At 43.3% G+C, this 22,854-nt stretch overlaps 1 protein-coding gene across 2 annotated transcripts in view; it reads right to left on the bottom strand.

Annotated features, from left to right (window-relative positions):
- Positions 1-22,854, bottom strand: part of TULP4 (TUB like protein 4) — a 248,843-nt gene that overhangs the window by 12,341 nt on the left and 213,648 nt on the right. The window contains exons 10-12 of one of the 2 annotated variants that reach the window (XM_066596090.1): positions 17,521-17,665; positions 6,502-6,646; positions 2,175-2,268 (exon numbers count right to left, since the gene is read on the bottom strand). In XM_066596090.1, the coding sequence (XP_066452187.1) occupies positions 2,175-2,268; positions 6,502-6,646; positions 17,521-17,665 (384 nt within the window). The remainder of the gene's footprint in view (positions 1-2,174; positions 2,269-6,501; positions 6,647-17,520; positions 17,666-22,854) is intronic. The other variant, XM_066596091.1, reaches the window with a different exon arrangement.

The following is a 22,854-nucleotide window of genomic DNA, read 5'->3' as shown; positions in this document are numbered from 1 at the left end:
CTGTCACTGTTAGAAGTACTTAATGCTTATTCAATATAATTGAAATAGGAATAAGCACGCTCTGGCAGCTTGGTGTATTGCTGTTAGTAGTACATCTTATCTAACAGGTATACACCATATTTACTGATACTTAGGACAGTGGTTACATATCCTCCTACCATGCAACGAGTTTGATGCATACCATTCAATGGTGGAATTTTTGCATGTCATAACCATTATATGAGCATGCACATTTTCGTCACTATTCTATCATCAGGGGTGTAGATCCTGTTTCTGCTTTACTACCACCTACTGTCGTGGGTTGACAGTGACAGGAGTTCAAATATCCCCAAAGAAACAACTCTGTGGTAGCTTACCCTCATAATTTGTGGATTATTTGAGCACCCAGCATCAAATTATCTTGTGATCATAGTATCAATATCACAGATATACTAGATCAACCTCAAACTATTGGATGAGATATAACAAACTACTGGATATATAGTGAATGTTGTTACACGGTTGACACACGGTTAGACGTCATCTACTGTGTGGGGTATCTTCGCCGTGCTAAACACTACATCACATGGTAACCACAGTATCATATAAGTCCTGGGTATCAAACGTACGGTACGGTGCCATTTGGTCGTGACAGGCACGATATATATCTTAGATTTATCACGCCTTTTGCATAAAATATTTTAATTTTCGTAAATAAAGGTTATATTTTATATTATATTATTTAGTGGTTCCCTCGGTGATCTACTAGCGGACTCAAGATTAACTAAAGAAAATTGGTTTTAGAATATAGCATTTCAAAAGGTGACTGACTCAACCTTCCATCCTTCCAAGGTCAGTAAAATGAGTACCCAGTTAAAATGGCAAACCATCCCGCGAAAACATCACCGTAGGAGTTTGTCATGACTCTGTACTTGCACCAGGGAACTTTACAATACCACTCACTAAGCATTTAGAAATGGGTTCTCTAAACCAGATAGCATCCAAGGGGTAAAAGGGTTATGTATTAGGTATGTATGGAGGGTCTATATGGAGTGGGATCATGAGCCAATGCTGCTCCATACAAGGCGGGTGCCAGTTGTCTGTGATAGCAGACAACCACCCACAACAGCCACGATCAGCGATCACACTGTAGGAGCAATCAATTACAAATTCAAAAAATCTAAAAGTAAATTAAAATTACTGGGAGGAACAAAGGAAGCAAATGTAAGAAAAAAAAACAAAAAAAAAAATTATTCCCATTTTAATATAAAAAAAGTAATAAAAGCACATTTGGTATCACCACACTCGTAAAAGTCCAATGTATCAAAGTAATACATTATTTATCCCATACTGTGAACATCATCATCATAAAAAAAAACTGCAAGAATTGCGCTTTTTTGGTCATTCGCGCTTAAAAAAGATCGCACCGCATACGTAAAAACAAACGTGTGACCACATCTATTGCCACCCATATGTTCCATCTTTTGTCCGTTTGAATTTTATGCGCATGTAAAATTCGCACATGTGACCGCTGCCTTTGGAAAACATTGGTTCTATATAGTGCGATCTTTTTTAACGTGCGAATAATCGGAGGTTAAAAGACCCATGTGACTTAGCCCTAAAGGTATAATTAATTATTAAATAAAACATAATAAAAAGTAAAAAAAACAACTTTGCCATATTAAAAAAACCTAAATAAAAAAAACAAAAACATATAGCTTTTTTTGTCATCCTGTCTCCAAGAAAAAAAATTTAATAAAAACCAATCAAAAAGTCATAATACTCTAAAATGGTACCAATAGAAACTACAGCATGTCCCACAAAAAATAACTGTATCTACAAAGGTTAACTTCAGCTTGCCAAACTTTTCAGCTTTGTAAGGAGTCAATTGCATTTTTAGCAACCTGGTCAATTACACATTCTGAATTAATGTATCTCTCTTACTAATGAAGGGTATATTTCAGCACTGTGCTGACTCATAGTGTGAAACTGCTCTAAATAATAGTTCAGTACATAATTAATCTATTTTTCTGGCTCCCCTGCTGAAGATATTCAACACATTAGCATATCTAAAAGCCCCTTTAACCATAGAACAGGGAAAAAATAAAAAGTAAAAATAGGAAGATGAAACAGATTATATACAATGTAATCATTCTGCTTTTTCATTCTTCACAAGAAATTGTGTGAGTACTTACCCGCTCCAAGATTAGCTGGTAAGAATGCTGCTAAGCCTACTATTTTAAATTTGGTTCCCCATATATTGGATGTGACCTGAGCAAGGTAGTTATGCTGAAATGAAAGATGACAAGACTCATGGATAAAGGATTAATTATCACTTTCCGTTATTACACTTCTTCAGTTTACTTGACATATAACAGTCACTTTGTCCAAGTTGATGTTTCAAGTGTTCTGCAATTAATATTTACGTGTCATTTAAATTTCGTAGCCAGTGTGACTAATAAATAATACTCACACAACCTGTCTAGGATGATAATACGAAGTCGTGTGTTCTCAGTAAAATCTTTTCCATTGGATAGAAAAGGAATCAGAAATATTTCAACATTTTACAAGTTGTTCTGCAGTGCAGCTTTTGTAAGAAGGTTTGCGAAGATCAAGTCAATTTAAGGCTATGGACACTTCTGGGGCAATTTTTTTAAAATTAAAAGGGTTGTCTCGCGAAAGCAAGTGGGGTTATACACTTCTGTATGGCCATATTAATGCACTTTGTAATGTACATCGTGCATTAAATATGAGCCATACAGAAGTTATTCACTTACCTGCTCCGTTGCTAGCGTCCACGTCTCCATGGCTCCATCTAATTTCGCTGGCTTCTTGCTTTTTTAGACGCGCTTGCACTGTGTGGTCTTCTGCCTGGTGAATGGGGCCGCTCGTGCTGGTCACCGCGTCGTCATCGAAGCTCCGCCCCGTCACGTGTGCCGATTCCAGCCAATCAGGAGGCTGGAATCGGCAATGGAACGCACAGAGCCCATGGTGCACCATGGGAGAAGACCCGCGGTGCACCATGGGAGAAAACCGCGGTGCATCATTTGGAAAGGACCGGCGGCCATCTTAGGGAGAAGATTTTTTAAACTCCTTATTTCGTCGGATCGGTGAGTAGCAAGCGATTTAAAAACCGCTTTAATTTGCTATTTTATGCCAGGGGGGTGACAGGGGGAATGGGGGTAATGTTAAATTTTGATGCTTGCCGCGAGACAACCCCTTTAAATGAATGTATTTTGGACTGAAAATGACTTTTGCAATAGGATTTGCTAAAAAATTTTTTGCACTTGTTGGCTTTTGAAGTGTCTGCATATTGCAGTAAAGATCAAGCTGCAGCAAGCATCTCCATTCAGATCCAATACAATATTTAACTGATGGCTTAGTTTCCCTCTCCTCTAATGAATATTTTTAAAATTTATGACTTCAACAAAGTTTATCTTTGTTGTAGTAGTAAATCAACTGATTACAATGATCAGTTAGACCTAAGGAGCTTTTACATAAAACATTATTATTCGGATTTTGGCGATCCAGCGAGTAACTGAATAATAGCATTTAGTGCAGATGCGTGCCCTGACTGTATGATGAACCAGAAGTTTTTCACTTCTTGTTCGTCATTCAGTTTCTGCATGCGTTCCGTGTAAACAGGCAGCTGTTTACTTATGTACAACTGCCAACTTACTATGAATGGAGGTGGGTGGCCGGAACATACCCTAATCCGCTACACCTCCATTCCATCATAGGAGTGATTATCACTGGGACGAACTGTCAAGCAACTGTTGCCTGGCAGATTGTCCCGTGTTAAAGCCCCCTAAGTCCAGCACACTGATGGATCTGAAGGGAGATGCTTTTCTGCAGTTTGCTATATTCAGTGATGTGTAGAAGCTGCAGAAAGCCAACTCATGTAAAATGACAGCTGCACTTTAGGATTAGTTACTGGCAGTGAAATGTCTCTTGGGACTACCAGGCACCTGTTACTGGGGATAACAAGGATCAGAAGTCTAGGTTTTCATTTTTCAATCTTATAGGTCTACTAGCCGATATACCCGGCTTCGCCCGAGTTAATTTGGTACTGGTGTTTATCTGGTGTTCACACGGAAAATCTTATGAAGTCGTGGTTACTTTAGAGATACCGGAAAAACATATGTTCACCATTTTGCATAGTTCTCTGCGTTACCCAGGAAACACCACAGGGAGGTAACCATGCGACGTTTCCTTTCTATAAAATGACATCAAGAAGTGAGGGAATTAGATTACATACGTAAAATTTGGACGCTAATTCTTTTGCACTTAAAATTGAATAATCGAGTTGGGACCCATTAACTTTTCCTATTTATGACATAATCAATTACCGTGCCAAATTTCAAGTTTCTACGACATCGGGAAGTGAGAGAATTAAATTTCGTACGTAAAATGTGGACGCTAATTCTTTTGCGCTTAGAATTGAACAATCGAGGTGGGACCCATTAACTTTTCCTATTTATGACATAATCAATGCCCGTTCCAAATTTCATGTTTCTATAACACCAAGAAGTGAGAGAATTAGATTCCGTACGTAAAATTTGGACACTAGTTCTTTTGCGCTAGAATTGAATAATCGAGTTGGGACCCATAAACTTTTCCTATTTATGACATATTCAATGCTTATGGCAAATTTCATGTTCCTATGACTTTGGGAAGTGAGAGATTTAGATTATGTACGTAAAATGTGGACGCTAATTCTTTTGCGCATAGAATTGAATAATCGAGTTGGGACCCATTAACTTTTCCTATTTATGACATAATCAATACCCGTGCCAAGTTTCACGTTTCTATGACACCGGAAAGTGAGAAAATTACATTCTGTACGTAAAATTTGGACGCTAATTCTTTTGCGCATAGTACTGAATAATTGAGTTGGGACCCATTAGCTTTTCCTATTTATGACATAATCAATGCTCGTGGTAAATTTCACGTTTCTATGACACCGGAAAGTGAGAAAATTACATTCCGTACGTAAAATGTGGACGCTAATTCTTTTGCGCATAGAATTGAACAATTGAGTTGGGACCCATTAGCTTTTCCTATTTATGATATAATCAATGCTCGTGCCAAATTTCACATTTCTATGACACCGGAAAGTGAGAAAATTACATTCAGTACGTAAAATTTCAACACTAATTCTTTTGCGCATAGAATTAAATAATCGAGTTGGGACCCATTAACTTTTCCTATTTATGACATAATCAATGCCCGTGCCAAATTTCACGTTTCTATGACACCGGAAAGTGAGAAAATTACATTCTGTACGTAAAATTTGGACGCTAATTCTTTTGCGCATAGAACTGAATAATTGAGTTGGGACCCATTAGCTTTTTCTATTTATGACATAATCAATGCTCGTGGTAAATTTCACGTTTCTATGACACCGGAAAGTGAGAAAATTACATTCCGTACGTAAAATGTGGACGCTAATTCTTTTGCGCATAGAATTGAACAATTGAGTTGGGACCCATTAGCTTTTCCTATTTATGATATAATCAATGCTCGTGCCAAATTTCACGTTTCTATGACACCGGAAAGTGAGAAAATTACATTCCGTACGTAAAATTTCAACACTAATTCTTTTGCGCATAGAATTAAATAATCGAGTTGGGACCCATTAGCTTTTCCTATTTATGACAATCAATGCTCGTGCCAAATTTCGAGTTTCTATGACACCGGGAAGTGAAAGAATTAGATACCGAACGTAAAATTTGGACGCTAATTCTTTTGCGCATAGAATTGAATAATTGAGTTGGGACCTATTAACTTTTCCTATTTATGACATATTCAATGCTCGTGCCAAATTTTAAGTTTCTATGACATTGGGAAGTGAGAGATCTAGATTATGTACGTAAAATTTCGACGCCAATTCTTTTGCGCTAGAATTGAATAATCGAGTTTGATCCAATTACTTTTCCTATTTTGGAGATAATCTATGCTTGTGCCAAATTTAATGTTTTTACGACATCGGGAAGTTGGAGAACTTTTGGCGAGTCAGTCAGTGAGTCAGTCAGTGAATGAGTGAGTGGGTGAGTGAGGGCTTTCGTCTATATATATATATATATATATATATATATATATATAGATAGATAGATAGATAGATAGATAGAGATAGTAAGCACTTATTAGCCATCTACTCCACCCATAGAAATAACATATGTCTCGGGGCTGATAGATGTTGGACAATTGATGGCTTTGCCTATAGCTATGGCTAAAATTCACAGCACTCTAGATTAATGAATAGTAAGACTGTAAATATAAGACTAGAGTGGTTATTCTAAAATCCCAAGCTATCCAGAGACTGATGGCCAGGTTTGTGCAGCTGAATACAACAGGGCAATGCAAAAACATTAGGGGTAAAATTCAAGCTTGAAACTTCACATGATTATGGACATGAATGTCTTGCGCTCATTTTCAGCAGTTTTAACTTTTGTATCTGCTATTGGAATATCACATAGATTTTTATCAAAACAGAAATCCTACAAATATTAACAATCTCACCTGTGTGATATCATCTAGAGGAAATTCTCTTCGAGTTAAGCTTGGTGACCCAATTGAAGGCTTCCTTATAGGTAATCGAGGGGACCTTGTGATCTCTTGCGCAGCACGAGACAGTTTTGGAGATTTTCTTGCTTCTATATTAATTCTATGAATTGAATATTTGTTAGACAAGCTGATTTAAAGGGATATTTCCTTCTAGACTTTTATAGCATACCCATAGAATACACCATGAAAGTGTGATGGAGCCAAATCGCACTCATCTTAAGATCTTACCCCTGGCCCAACTGTGTATGCGGTGGCTATGAGTTACAGAAACAGATGACTGGTTCCAGAACTAGCATAGACTTGAACAGGAGCTATTGAATACATCGAACAACAGTGGCTATGCTGCTTCTGCAGCTCCAAAATTGGTCAGGAGGAAAACACAAGACCTGTCAACCTCTCAAATGATAACAGCTGCCATAATTGATTTAGGACTAGAGATGAGCGAACGTACTCGTCCGAGCTTGATATTCGTGCGAATATTAGGGTGTTCGGGATGCTCGTTACTCGAAACGAATACCACGCGGTGTTCTGGTTACTTTCAGTTTCCTCTCTGAGACGTTAGCGCGCTTTTCTGGCCAATTGAAAGACAGGGAAGGCATTACAACTTCCCCCTGTGACGTTCAAGCCCTATACCACCCCCCTGCAGTGGGTGGCTGGGAAGATCAGTTGTCACCCGAGTATAAAAGTCGGCCCCTCCCGCGGCTCGCCACACATGCCTTGTGAGTTAGCTGAGGGAAAGTACTATCGTGCTGGTGCTGCTGTAGGGAGAGCGTTAGGAGTCAGTGTAGGCTTCAAGAACCCCAACGGTCCTTCTCAGGGCCACATCTACCTGTGTGCAGGCTGCTGCTAGCAGTGTTTTTTTTTTTTTTTTCTCAAAATCGGCAGTGCAGAGCATTGCACCCGGCATTAGGGACAGAAGTGGTGCATAGGCAGGGAGAGTGTTAGGAGTGAGTGTAGCCTTCAAGAACCTCAACAGTCCTTTCTAGGGCCAAATTTAAGCGTGTGCAGTACTGTGCTGGCTGCTGTTAGCAGTGTTGCATTTTTTTTTTTCTAAAAATCGTCTGTGCAGAGCATTGCACCCTCCATTGATACTACAGGGACAGAATTGTGTAGGCAGGGCCACAACACAGTTATTGTTCATTGAATATACGCAGTGGGGTCTTCCCTTTGCTAAAAAGGAAAAAAATTATATTTGGCCAGCCTGTGTCAGTCCTAAGGTCTCCGTGTACGTGTGTGCTGCGTGGACAACGTACAAAAATCAGACGCAACCAGCTACGGTTTACTGCAGGCTTGCGCCATTGTCTTTCCTGACTGGCAAATACCTGCTCTGCTAGAGTTAATAACTCTGCTACACTATAGTTGTGTGACACTTTTTGAGGGCCACACCACAGATATTAAACTTCTTGTTCATTGAATATACGCAGTGGGGTCTTCCCTTTGCTAAAAAGGACAAAAATTATATTTGGCCAGCCTGTGTCAGTCCTAAGGTCTCCGTGTACGTGTGTGCTGCGTGGACAACGTACAAAAATCAGACGCAACCAGCTACGGTTTACTGCAGGCTTGCGCCATTGTCTTTCCTGACTGGCAAATACCTGCTCTGCTAGAGTTAATAACTCTGCTACACTATAGTTGTGTGACACTTTTTGAGGGCCACACCACAGATATTAAACTTCTTGTTCATTGAATATACGCAGTGGGGTCTTCCCTTTGCTAAAAAGGAAAAAAATTATATTTGGCCAGCCTGTGTCAGTCCTAAGGTCTCCGTGTACGTGTGTGCTGCGTGGACAACGTACAAAAATCAGACGCAACCAGCTACGGTTTACTGCAGGCTTGCGCCATTGTCTTTCCTGACTGGCAAATACCTGCTCTGCTAGAGTTAATAACTCTGCTACACTATAGTTGTGTGACACTTTTTGAGGGCCACACCACAGATATTAAACTTCTTGTTCATTGAATATACGCAGTGGGGTCTTCCCTTTGCTAAAAAGGAAAAAAATTATATTTGGCCAGCCTGTGTCAGTCCTAAGGTCTCCGTGTACGTGTGTGCTGCGTGGACAACGTACAAAAATCAGACGCAACCAGCTACGGTTTACTGCAGGCTTGCGCCATTGTCTTTCCTGACTGGCAAATACCTGCTCTGCTAGAGTTAATAACTCTGCTACACTATAGTTGTGTGACACTTTTTGAGGGCCACACCACAGATATTAAACTTCTTGTTCATTGAATATACGCAGTGGGGCCTTCCCTTTGCAAAAAAGCGAAAAAATTATATTTGGCCTGCAGGCTTGCGCCAATTTATTTCCTGCCTGGGAAATCAAATCACTGGTAATACAGCATGCTGAGGGGTAGGTGTAGGCCTAGAGGACGTGGACGCGGCCGAGGACGCGGAGGGCCAAGTGAGGGTGTGGGCACAGGCCGAGCCAGTGCGGTGGCCAGGGGTAGAGGCAGGGCCAGACCGAATAATCCACCAACTGTTTCCCAAAGCGCCCCCTCGCGCCATGCCACCCTGCACAGGTCAAGGTGCTCTACGGTGTGGCAGTTTTTCACAGAGACGCCTGACGACCGATGAACAGTGGTGTGCAACCTTTGTCGCGCCAAGATCAGCTGGGGAGGCACCACCAACAGCATGAGCAGGCATATGATGGCCAAGCACCCCACAAGGTGGGACGATGCCCGTTCACCGCCTCCGGTTTGCACCACTGCTCTCCCCCGGTGCCCCAACCTGCCACTGAGATCCAACCCCCCTCTGAGGACACAGGCACTACAGTCTCCTGGCCTGCACCCACACCCTCACCTCCGCTGTCCTCGGCCCCATCCAGCAATGTCTCTCAGCGCAGCGTCCAGACGTCGCTAGTGCCACAGTTTGAGCGCAAGCGCAAGTACGACGCCACGCACCCGCACGCTCAAGCGATAAACGTGCACATTGCAAAATTGATCAGCCTAGAGATGCTGCCGTATAAGCTTGTGGAAACGGAGGCTTTCAAAAGCATGATGGCGGCGGCTGCCCCGCGCTACTCGGTTCCCAGTCGCCACTACTTTTCCCGATGTGCCGTCCCAGCCCTGCACGACCACGTCTCCCGCAACATTGTACGCGCCCTCACCAACGCGGTTACTCCCAAGGTCCACTTAACAACGGACACGTGGACAAGCACAGGCGGGCAGGGCCACTATATCTCCCTGACGGCACATTGGGTGAATTTAGTGGAGGCTGGGACAGAGTCAGAGCCTGGGACCGCTCACGTCCTACCCACCCCCAGAATTGCGGGCCCCAGCTCGGTGGTGGTATCTGCGGCGGTGTATGCTTCCTCCACTAAAGCACCTTCCTCCTCCTCCTCCTCCAACGCAACCTCTGTCTCGCAATCAAGATGTGTCAGCAGCACGTCGCCAGCAGTCGGTGTCACGCGGCGTGGCAGCACAGCGGTGGGCAAGCGTCAGCAGGCCGTGCTGAAACTACTCAGCTTAGGAGAGAAGAGGCACACGGCCCACGAACTGCTGCAGGGTCTGACAGAGCAGACCGACCACTGGCTTGTGCCGCTGAGCCTCCAACCGGGCATGGTCGTGTGTGACAACGGCCGTAAGCTGGTGGCGGCTCTGCAGCTCGGCAGCCTCACGCACGTGCCATGCCTGGCCCATGTGTTTAATTTGGTGGTTCAGCGCTTTCTGAAAAGCTACCCCCACTTGTCATACCTGCTCGGAAAGGTGCGCCAGCTCTGCGCACATTTCCGCAAATCCCACACGCACGCTGCCACCCTGCGGACACTGCAACATAGGTTTAATCTGCCAGTGCACCGACTGCTGTGCGACGTGCCCACACAGTGGAACTCTACGCTCCACATGTTGGCCAGACTCTATGAGCAGCGTAGAGCTATAGTGGAATACCAACTCCAACTTGCGCGGCGCAGTGGGAGTCAGCCTCCTCAATTATTTACAGAAGAGTGGTCCTGGTTGGCAGCCATCTGCCAGGTCCTTGGAAAATTTGAGGAGTCTACCCAGGTGGTGAGCGGCGATGCTGCAATCATTAGCGTCACCATTCCTCTGCTATGCATCTTGAGAAGTTCCCTGCAAAGCATAAAGGCAGACGCTTTGCGCTCGGAAACAGAGCCGGGGGAAGACAGTATGTCGCTGGATAGTCAGAGCACCCGCCTGTCTATATCTCAGCGCGTTGAGGAGGAGGAGCATGAGGAGGATGAGGAGGAGGGGGAAGAGACAGCTTGGCCCACTGGTGAGGGTACACATGCTGCTGGGCTGTCATCCTTTCAGCGTGTATGGCCTGAGGAGGAGGAAGAGGAGGAGGAGGAGGATCCTGAAAGTGATCTTCCTAGTGAGGACAGCCATGTGTTGCGTACAGGTACCCTGGCACACATGGCTGACTTCATGTTAGGATGCCTTTCTCGTGACCCTCGCGTTACACGCATTCTGGCCACTACGGATTACTGGGTGTACACACTGCTCGATCCACGGTATAAGGAGAGCCTTTGCACTCTCATTCCCGAAGAGGAAAGGGGTTCGAGAATGATGCTATACCACAGGGCGCTGGTGGACAAACTGATGGTAAAATTCCCATCCGACAGCGCTAGTGGCAGAAGGCGCAGTTCCGAGGGCCAGGTAGCAGGGGAGGCGCAGAGATCAGGCAGCATGTACAGCGCAGGCAGGGGAACATTCTCCAAGGCCTTTGCCAGCTTTATGGCTCCCCAGCAAGACTGTGTCACCGCTCCCCAGTCAAGGCTGAGTCGGCGGGAGCACTGTAAAAGGATGGTGAGGGAGTACGTAGCCGATCGCACGACCGTCCTCCGTGACGCCTCTGCCCCCTACAACTACTGGGTGTCGAAGCTGGACACGTGGCCTGAACTCGCGCTGTATGCCCTGGAGGTGCTTGCTTGTCCTGCGGCTAGCGTCTTGTCAGAGAGTGTGTTTAGTGTGGCTGGGGGAATCATCACGGATAAGCGTACCCGCCTGTCAACCGACAGTGCCGACAGGCTTACACTCATCAAGATGAACAAAGGCTGGATTTCCCCAGACTTCTCTTCTCCACCAGCGGACAGCAGCGATACGTAAGCAATACGTAGGCTGCACCCGCGGATGGAAGCTACGTTCTCTCTCACCATCCAAAACGGGGACATTTCTGCTTTATCAATCTGTGTCTAATATTCCTCCTCCTCCTCCTGCTCCTCCTCCTGAAACCTCACGTAATCACGCTGAACGGGCAATTTTTCTTAGGGCCACAAGGCTCACTCATATAATTTTTCTAAACAATTTTTATATGTTTCAATGCTCTTAAAAGCGTTGAAACTTTAACTTGAACCAATTTTTCGTTAAACTGGGCTGCCTCCAGGCCTAGTTACCACTTAAGCCACATTAACCAAAGCGATTAATGGGTTTCACCTGCCCTCTTGGTTGGCCATGGCCAATTTTTTGGATGTACATTAGTACTGTTGATACAGCAATTTTTGTGGGCCCTCGCCTACAGTGTAATCAAATGAATTTTTAGCCCACCTGCATTACAGCTGACGTTACATCCGCTGTGTTGGGCAATGCAATGGGATATTTTTGTGTATCGCCGGTGGGTTCCATGGAGCCACCCATGCTGTAGGTGCACACGGAGTTTAACCTACATGTGTCCACTTGTAAAGAACCCCAGTCTGACTGCGGCATGCAGTGTGGGCCGAAGCCCACCTGCATTAAGCACGACATTACTACCTCAGCTGTGTTGGGCAATGCAATGGGATATTTCTATGTACCGCCGGTGGCTTCCTGGCACCCACCCCTGCTGTGGGTCCACAGGGAATTATAAATGCATCTGTTTCCACTTGTAAAGAACCCCAGTCAAACTGGGGCATGCAGTGTGGGCCGAAGCCCACCTGCATTAAGCACGACATTACTACCTCAGCTGTGTTGGGCAATGCAATGGGATATTTCTATGTACCGCCGGTGGCTTCCTGGCACCCACCCCTGCTGTGGGTCCACAGGGAATTATAAATGCATCTGTTTCCACTTGTAAAGAACCCCAGTCAGACTGGGGCATGCAGTGTGGGCCGAAGCCCACCTGCATTAAGCACGACATTACTACCTCAGCTGTGTTGGTCAATGCAATGGGATATTTCTATGTACCGCCGGTGGCTTCCTGGCACCCACCCCTGCTGTGGGTCCACAGGGAATTATAAATGCATCTGTTTCCACTTGTAAAGAACCCCAGTCAGACTGGGGCATGCAGTGTGGGCCGAAGCCCACCTGCATTAAGCACGACATTACTACCTCAGCTGTGTTGGGCAATGCAATGGGATATTTTTATGTACCGCCGGTGGGTTCCAGGAAGCCACCCATGCTGTCGGTCGACAGGGACTTCACAATAGGGAGTTGTACCTGCCTGTGTCTATGAATTAAAAAGCCCGGTCTGACTGGGGCATGCAGACACCTTGACAGAATGAATAGTGTGTGGCACATAGGTTCCCCATTGCTATGCCCACGTGTGCAGCTCCTGATGGCGGTGGCACAGGATTCTATTTCTCATTACTTCTGTACAGCATTGTGGGCTATCGCCCCGCCCCTTTTAAAGAGGGTCGCTGCCTAGCCGTGCCAACCTCTGCAGTGTGTGCCTGCGGTTCCTCCTCATGGCAGACGCACTTCTAAATAGACATGAGGGTGGTGAGGCATTAGGGCAGCTGAAGGCTGCGCAGGGACACTTTGGTGTGTGCTGTGGGGGGGAGGGGGGGCGGTTAGGCAGCATGTAACACAGGAGAAGTGGCAGTGGAGTGTCATGCAGGCAGTGATTGTGCTTTGTTGGAGGTAGTGTGGTGCTTAGCTAAGGTATGCCATGCTAATGAGGGCTTTTCAGAAGTAAAAGTTGTTGGGGGGGGGGCCCACTCTTGCCGCTATTGTGGCTTAATAGTGGGACCTGGGAACTTGAGATGCAGCCCAACATGTAGCCCCTCGCCTGCCCTATCCGTTGCGGTGTCGTTCCCATCACTTTCTTGAATTGCCCAGATTTTCACACAAGGAAACCTTAGCGAGCATCGGCGAAATACAAAAATGCTCGGGTCGCCCATTGACTTCAATGGGGTTCGTTACTCGAAACGAACCCTCGAGCATCGCGAAAAGTTCGTCCCGAATAACGAGCACCCGAGCATTTTGGTGCTCGCTCATCTCTATTTAGGACAGAAGACTACATGCAGCAGTATATGATGGGCTACCAGTATATCTCTCTTGACAATAAGAATGACAGAATGCACAGTGCAAGAACATAAGTTAATTCCCCGTTGTTGGGGCTGCTGCAGAATCAATATAGGGTATACAGCATGCAAGTGCCAGCCTTATCAATAAGAATACAATGAGGCATACAATTTGTACATGCTAGAATGTGTCAAAGTCAAAAGCGTTACATAATAGTGTCACTCTAATAGAATAACAGCCTGCATCTTTCATTCCTAGTAGATTATAAGAAAATCAAAGTATTCAACTGATCCTCATACAAACCCAATACCAAAAAAGATGAGATGCTGTGTAATATGTAAAGAAAAAAAAGAATGCAATGATTTGGAAATCTCATAAAACTATATTTTATTCAAAGTAAAACATAGAACATATATCATTTAGATATTAATGGCAGCAACACAATTCTAAAAAATTTCCACAACATTGACAAAAGGCTGGAAAAGTAAGTGATACTAATGAAAAACAGCTGGAGGGTCAATCTTCTACCAAGGCCGGCTGCACACGACCGGGTCGGATTCCATATGTGGAAGCCTGCAGTGGAATCTGACCCTGTGCCCAGCTGGCATCTTTGCGATACCCGAATTCTTCTTCTTCTTTTTCTGTATTGTGGATGATCCACACGGCAAGACGCCTGACTTGATCAGCACAGTTTTTTGTTTTTTTTTAAATCCCTGCTTTTTCGGCGTTGTTGCTAGGCGATGACACAGGTACCTGCGACCTTTCTGCAATGTCATTGTGAAAGGGCCACGGGTCGGACGGCTTCCATTGATTTCAATGCAAGCCATCTGTGCGGGATCCGCACTGATATAGAGCATGCTACGATTTTAACTCTGCGAGCAAAATTTGCAATTGATTTCTGCTCGTGTACAGGAAAAAACACTTTTCCATAGCATGTTATGGGCAATATTTGCTGCAGAATCCGGAGGCGGACGCCCGCTCTGGATTTCACAATGCAAGTCCGGCCGTGTGCAGCTGACATTAGTCACACGACTGTGTATAAAAAGAGCAGAGTCTCTCAAAAGCAAAGATGGTTAAAGCTTCATCAAAAAATTGTGAAAAAATTTCAGAGAAGTGTTGTTCAATGTAAAACTGTGAAGACTTCGAATATACCACCAGCTGCAGTCCATAATATCATCGAGAGTCAGAGAATTTACAGACATTCATGTGCACAATGGACAAGGCCAACAATCAATATTGCATGCTCGAGAACAACAGGTCCTCAGGCATCACTGCATTAAAAACAGGCAAGATTCTTTAATGCAAGCCACTGCATGGGCTCAGAAATACTTCCAGAAATCAATATCTGTGAACACAGTTCACTGTGCAAAACTAAAATGTGAATTAAAGCTGTATCATGAAAAGAAAAACACCATCCAGAAACACCGGCGTCTTCTTCGAGCTAAAGCTCATTTAAAATGGACTTCGGTAACAAGCAAAACTGTTCTGTGGTCAGATGAATCAAAATGTGAAATTCTTTTTGGAAACAAAGGACGCCATATCCTGCGGACTCAAGAGGAGAGGGACCATCCAGCTTGTTATCAGTGCACAGCTCTGCATCTCTGATAGTATGGGGTTGCATTAGTGTCTATGGCATGGGCAGCTTATACATTCTGAAAGGCACTATTAATGCTGAGTGGTATATAGAGGTTTAGAACACCACATGCTTCCACCCAGACCTCTCTTTCAGGGAATATCTTGTATATTTCAACAAGGCAATGATAAACCACATACTGCATCCATCACAACAGCATGGCTTCCAGAAGGAGAGTCTGGGGGCTCAATCGGCTGCCTGCAGTCCAGACCTTTCACCGATAGAAAACATTTGGGGCATTATGGAATGAAAAATCTGGCAAAGACGGCCCAGGATTATTGAGCTACATCGGACAAGAATGGGACAAGATTTCTGTGAGATGTGTTGCTGCCATCAATTTCTAAGTGAGTTAATTTTTTTAAATGAAATTAAAATAGGTCTCCCTTCCCCCTTTGATATGTTTAGTGTTCTATTGCGGATAAAATATGGTTAGATGAGATTTACAAATCATTGCATTCTTTTTTTCTTTACATTTTAAATAATGTCCCAACTGTTTGGGCATTGGGGTTGTATATAAAATGTTCATGAGCTTGTGCATTTTTTCTTTTATGTTTAATATGTTTGTTAAGCTGCAAGCAATGTACACAATAGTTGTTCCCATGCTTATTACCGTGGCTATACGCAGATACATGTACATCTATCTATATGTATTATAAGTAGAAATTACCCTAAACTATTCATCTGCTAATATACCTGATTCTGTCTGTGGAGTTTACTAAGCATGCACATGTTTGTATTTAAAATATAATTGCCATAAGACATAAGAGCATGGCACAGATACATGTACATGGATAGAGACATGGCCTCCAAAATTAAAGCTTTCCTTGTCGACATTGCTGACTGCATTCAGAGAACTGAAACTGGAGCACAATCAACAGAGGGTTTAAATTACCAAGTATAATTATATTCATGCTGTAGTTATAAAACTGTGAAAACACGCCAAGCCCATTATTACTCCTCAAACTTTACACTTAGCACTGTGCATTACAGCAGAAAGCATTGTGGGGTGCCAACTATAGAAGAGTACACCCACGTATGCTAAAGGTTTTATTCAGGACAGCAGATACAACATATTTCCAGTCTGGACTAGTCTTTTCACCAGGTATGTACACCTATCTGAAAAAGTGTCTAGTCAGATTAGAAATGCTTTATATCTGCTGTACCGAATAAACCTTCTAATCATAGCTGGGTTGACTCCTCTGTGGTTCACACCTAAAACTGCTGCGATCCGTGCGCTGACAGTTCTAATCCCCCTACCGGCAGTGCAGCATGTAATGTCCACAAAGAAGGCAGCGGGCCTGAGAATTAAACTCAAGTGCTACCAGTGTTGTGTAGTTACACAACCTGACAAGTTCAGCAGCCTAAGCTGCATCTTATTTTATTCCACATGGGTCGGCACATGAAGCCTCTCCCACTTTTTTTTTAGCAAGTCCAGATTTGTCCAACAAACTGCATATATGAAGCATGCTTAAAATACTACAGCTGTTTGTCAATGGAAGCCTGATTAGCCATGATTGTGTTAATGCTACCTCCAGAAACCATTTGGAGCTGTCTACCGGTAGTAAGTGTTACAAAATGAGTAAAGCCCATTTCTTATGCACTACATAGTTCAGCAGCCGGTGCTCCTGTTCTGTTGCTAGTTAGGACTGAGTGACCTATGGATGAGTTGCACTCACTACTTGAAGTTTCCTGTTCACAAGCATAGTATATAAATTAACTGGGGTAGTTTTAGCAAGGCAGAAACCTGATAAACAGACTGAAAGATGACAATCTATAATACATTACATTACAGAGGACTCATTCTACAGCTAATGTTCATTATTGGAGACACAAGCAATAGATAAGGCTAAAGCCACAAATAAGAAAAGATCTACATATTCTCATCGCCATGTAGTGTAGAATACACCTAAATTCAATTTACAATGCATACAAATACCAACTTGAGAAGAAACACATGTAAGTAATGTGCCGATTCTCACGTGCTGCCACAATAGCCTCAAGTATAAAACCTGAGCTGCTAATATATGTAAAAGGGCCAATAGCAAATAATTAGATGTCATTTTAAAGCAGGTTAAGAAATGATAGACGGAATCTGATTCTCTGCTATGGACATCGTTCGTACTTATTATGCTGACAGATAAAGAAAATGTACATAAAATTAGACTTCAAAAGACCTGGGCAATTTGGGAGATTTGCTAGCTCTTGTAATCTTTGGAGATTTCTTGGCGGCCCAATCATCACTTAACTCGATGTCACTGGAGTCAGAACAATTGCAGCTGTCAATAACTGCTGAGATCAATCCATTGCTGTAGATTTCATCTGACAAAACAGAAAAAGTAATTAATTTGTAGTTAGAGTCTAAAACATTTCATGGTATATATATATAATAGGTAGGTGTGTGTAAACCACTTTCAAATAATAAAGAACACATGCAGCACATCGATTTGAGGAATAAATCCCTAGAAAGAGGAGAAATTAAACATTTCCCAATGTAAAAGTTTGGGAATCTTTTTCTTCTTTCTAGTGTTAGAAACAATGTCATTTTTTTGCAAATAATAATGGTCAGGAGAACAGAACTTCTAAACACAAAAGTGAATGAAGCTTTATTCAAATATGCTCAACAAGTTTTTCCAGACTTAATCAAGTCTTTCTTGATATGCACCTTTTATTTCTACATCTAAGTCTAACAACCTATGGGCCTAAAAAGATTCTTTGGTTGCAAAATTGCAATTCAAAATTATACATAAAATAAAACCTTGACAGTCGACTGCAGAATGATCGGCAGGAGCATCTATTCTGGGGACTGACTGCAGCATTTACAGAAAACAATATGCTCTACATTCAGTCTATCGGTAGCCACCACTAACTGCATATTGTTATTCAATAAACCTCAGTAATGTATCATGTAGAGAGCCTAGAAGTTCTCTCTAGTAACAACGGACGCAAGAAGAGGAAATGTATGTTTATGAAGCAGTGCTCCATGCTAACAGAATCACTTGGGTGCCTTTGCCTCCCTCACACAGGTGTTTGCGTTTTTCAATGCTGCATTTACTGCAGATTCTGCCCTGTTTCAGCAGCGCTGGCATGCGCTATGCCAGCGTTTTAGCTGCGTTTTTAGCACACCTGAAAGCGCAGCCAAGGCTGCTGATAAAAGAAATAAATCAATACTCACCTGGCTGGTGAAGTCGCTGTCCCTGGCGCCGCTATCGGGACCTTGTGAAGACGGACGATTGCTCTGATTGGCTAAGCGCCGCTGAGTGACAGCTGGCTGAGCCAATCAGAGCCAGAACTGGATGCGTCCCATCACAGCCATTCAATGAATGAATGAATGGCTGTGATTGGACGCATCCAGTGCTGGCTGTGATTGGTTGAGTGGGCTGTCACTCAGTGGCGCTCAGCCAATCAGAGCAATCTCTCGTTAGAGGCGGGGATTTCAAATCCCCGTCACCAAAGAAAGAGTTGCCCTGCTGAAAACGCGGCACAACTTGGTACCGCGCTTTTGGCAGCGCCTAACGCCCTAACTACACTGCCTGAGTTAACAAAAAAAAATCAATACTCATCTTGCAGGTGATGTCGCTGTCCGCGGCGGCGCTCTCAGGACTTGTCACCAAAGAAAAAGTTCCCCTGCTGACTGACAAGTCCTGAGAGCGCCGCCAAGGACAGCGACATCACCTGCAAGGTGAGTATTATTTTTTTTTGTTAACTCAGGCAGTGTAGCTAGGGCGTTTAGCGCTGCCAAAAGCGTGGTACCAAGTATTGCCGCGTTTTCGGCAGCGCTGAAACCGCTGCCCATTCATTTCAATGGGCAACACAGGGCTGAAAACGGCCAAAAATAGAACATGCAACACTGTCAACGCGCATCGTTGAAGACGCTGCGTTTTTAGCTTTGTGTGAGCAGGCCTATTCAGATGAATGGGAGCCTTGTACAGCGTTTAGCACTGTGCTGAAAAAGTAGCACTAAACGCTGTACAAAAACGCCTGTGTGAGGGAGGTCTAATTAAAACACTTTTAGTTGTATTCATGATCATTTTAAGTTGCTATAGTTGCAATAAAAAGGGAACACTTTTGAATTACCCAGATCTGCGCACTGGTTACTACTGGTCTGGTTGTTATAGTCACAATTCAGAATTTCCAGAATGCTTCTAGGAAAAAATTCTATGGACAGATAAGACAAAATTCGAACTTTTTAGCAGAGATGCACAATGCTAGGTTTGAAGGAAAAAGTACACTGCACTCCAAAACCGCCTCCTAAACGTGAAGCAAGGCTGTTAACCTGATTTTTTCTGAAAAACTTATCCAAAATCATATACATACATTTTTTTAGAAACACATTAGAAAACCATAATGATTATAAGTGATATATGTTTACAGGTTAGAGAAGGATGCAACCTCGTTACCAGCGCTTACTGTGACTTGCTAAATGATGATACTTACAGCCATAGGAACCTGCTCAAGTACCAGCAGCCTAAACAAATGCATGCATCTATTGTTTTACAGACACTGGAATAAAGTGCCTTATATTTATGGACGGTCCAGGACGGCTGGGAACCCTGATGTGAAGCATTGTGGAGGGAATATTATAGTTTGGGGCTGCTGGGTTGCCTCAGGATCTGTAGATTCATTGTGTATATTTAATCAACATGCTCAATGAGAGACACAAATGGCACAACTGCTTGTGTGTTATTGTTATTATTAGCTGTTTAGTCGTTCATGACCCTCGGCGACCCTAAAGGCGAGCTCCCTGTTTTTCGGTTTTGCACTGCTTCTTTCAGTTGTGTGGTATTGATGCCAATATCGGCTCTGACAGTATCAGCCATCGTCTCCTTTGGCGGACGGGTCTTCTTTTGCCACTGATCTGTCTAAGTATAATAGAGTTTTCAAGTGACTCTGCTCGCATTACATGGTCAAAATACATGAGTTATTAGTTTAGTTAGATTGTGTTTGTCCATAATTGTGACTTAGATAACAATCAGACCACATTGTATTAGTTATCCATGCAGAAATCCAGGTAATTTCAAACAATTCATTTACTTTTTCTTGCAACTGTATTTGGAACCCTGAAAAGTCCACTGTTTAAGACCCCTTTTTTAATACAGGGCTATGAATCCCTGGCTTTGGCATAGTGTTACAGGGGTTGTCTGATTAAAAATGATTAATTATAAGTATTTTTTGTATTTACAGTTATTTAAAAATGGTCCTATATTCTGATATTCCAGGACTAATGTTAGACTAGTGCTGCCTGCTGTTTCTATAAATGGCCTGTGTCCATCCCAGTACATGTTCTTTAGTGGTCATAAATCCTCAGGCTTGCTTCTTTCTGATTCCTGGTGCGAGGAAGATGCTGCTTCTCAAACTCCAATGTTTTCTCTCGGCTTCTCATAAATTATGCAGCGCAATTGGAGTTTCTCCGTCTCACTCTCCTTACTTAAATGCAAATAAGGGAGATGGAATAACACCTCCACAGTGCTACCTATTGGAAGGCAGCATTCCTTTAAGCCAAAGTTAGACTCTTTATACAAGCCTTGTAACAATGACCGGGGTCTAGGTGCTCCCTAAGGAGAAAAGATAGTGTTTTTGACTCTCCTTACATGTTCAGCATCTTCAAGAGGATGCTGTAAGCTCACCACACCAGGAAAGACTCCACAAACTGAGCTCAGCAAAGTGGGAAGTCATAGGGTGGTCGCAGGATATATGGGGAAAACATTTTCTTGCTATATCTATTGGGGGACCCTCCTAAAAGTTGCCAATTGGTAAGAAAATTAGGTTCCCAAAGTTTCAGATCAGTTGGATAACATTAACCCGTGCCTCATCGACCTTAAAGTTATGATTTTAGGGCACTTTTGTTAAAAAAAAAATCACAGTTCTATAAAATTTAAACTATTTGTCCTAGAAACCCGACCATAGTCTCATTTTATGTTCTTGTTTACAAATATTACTTTAACCACTTTTTGGGTGTTACTCATAGATTTGAAGATATTAGTCAATCTTTAGGGCCTTATATGTTCCAGGTCTCCAAATGAATGGTATGTTGAATGTCAGTTGAGGCCTTACTTTCCTTGTCACAGACTACTTGTTGTTCTTAGGGAAGGGACCTTTTCTAAAAGGACAAAGGGAACAACTCTACCAGATATCTTCCCTTCTGCTCTAGATGTATTATTTTGGACACGGACGCAGTGTGAATTATATCAGCTACTGCAGAGGCATTAGGTGAAAATGTAGACATTTTAGACTTAAGTAGTACAGTGCGACTTCATAGACAACATTTTTGACAGGAAAGGGCTTAGCTAATTAAAAGTAGGTTTGAAAATTCCCATTTAGAGGCTGCTGTTTTACAGTGGAATGAAAATTGCTTCCAGATATTTTGAATGAAGAAAGTGTAGAGAGGCTAGTCAAGATTTTATTTCAATTATTACCAAAAATGAAGAACGCCACCAGTTCTTGTTACAAGTCGTAGCAGAATGTAGGAAACTTTACCCTGATACTGCAAAAGCCACCCTAAGCCTTCTTAGGGAAGGGACCTTTTCTAAAAGGACAAAGGGAACAACTCTACCAGATATCTTCCCTTCTGCTCTAGATGTATTATTTTGGACACGGACGCAGTGTGAATTATATCAGCTACTGCAGAGGCATTAGGTGAAAATGTAGACATTTTAGACTTAAAGGGGTTGTCCCGCGGCAGCAAGTGGGTCTATACACTTCTGTATGGCCATAATAATGCACTTTGTAATATACATTGTGCATTAATTATGAGCCATACAGAAGTTATAAAAAGTTTTATACTTACCTGCTCCGTTGCTGGCGTCCTCGTCTCCATGGTGCCGACTAATTTTCGCCCTCCGATGGCCAAATTAGCCGCGCTTGCGCAGTCCGGGTCTTCTCCTGTTCTCTATGGGGCTCCGTGTAGCTCCGTGTAGCTCCGCCCCGTCACGTGCCGATTCCAGCCAATCAGGAGGCTGGAATCGGCAATGGACCGCACAGAAGAGCTGCGGTCCACGGAGGAAGAGGATCCCGGCGGCCATCTTCACCGGTAAGTATAGAAGTCACCGGAGCGCGGGGATTAAGGTAAGCGCTCCGGTAAGCTTTCTTTAGGTCCCTGCATCGGGGTTGTCTCGCGCCGAACGGGGGGGGGGGGGGGTTGAAAAAAAAAAAAAACCCGTTTCGGCGCGGGACAACCCCTTTAAGTAGTACAGTGCGACTTCATAGACAACATTTTTGACAGGAAAGGGCTTAGCTAATTAAAAGTAGGTTTGAAAATTCCCATTTAGAGGCTGCTGTTTTACAGTGGAATGAAAATTGCTTCCAGATATTTTGAATGAAGAAAGTGTAGAGAGGCTAGTCAAGATTTTATTTCAATTATTACCAAAAATGAAGAACGCCACCAGTTCTTGTTCCAAGTCATAGCAGAATGTAGGAAACTTTACCCTGATACTGCAAAAGCCACCCTAAGCCTTCTTAGGGAAGGGACCTTTTCTAAAAGGACAAAGGGAACAACTCTACCAGATATCTTC

The sequence above is a fragment of the Eleutherodactylus coqui genome, chromosome 3 (genome assembly GCF_035609145.1).
Source record: "Eleutherodactylus coqui strain aEleCoq1 chromosome 3, aEleCoq1.hap1, whole genome shotgun sequence".
Taxonomy (NCBI): Eukaryota; Metazoa; Chordata; class Amphibia; order Anura; family Eleutherodactylidae; genus Eleutherodactylus; species Eleutherodactylus coqui.
This window is presented reverse-complemented; position numbering and strand designations above follow the sequence as displayed.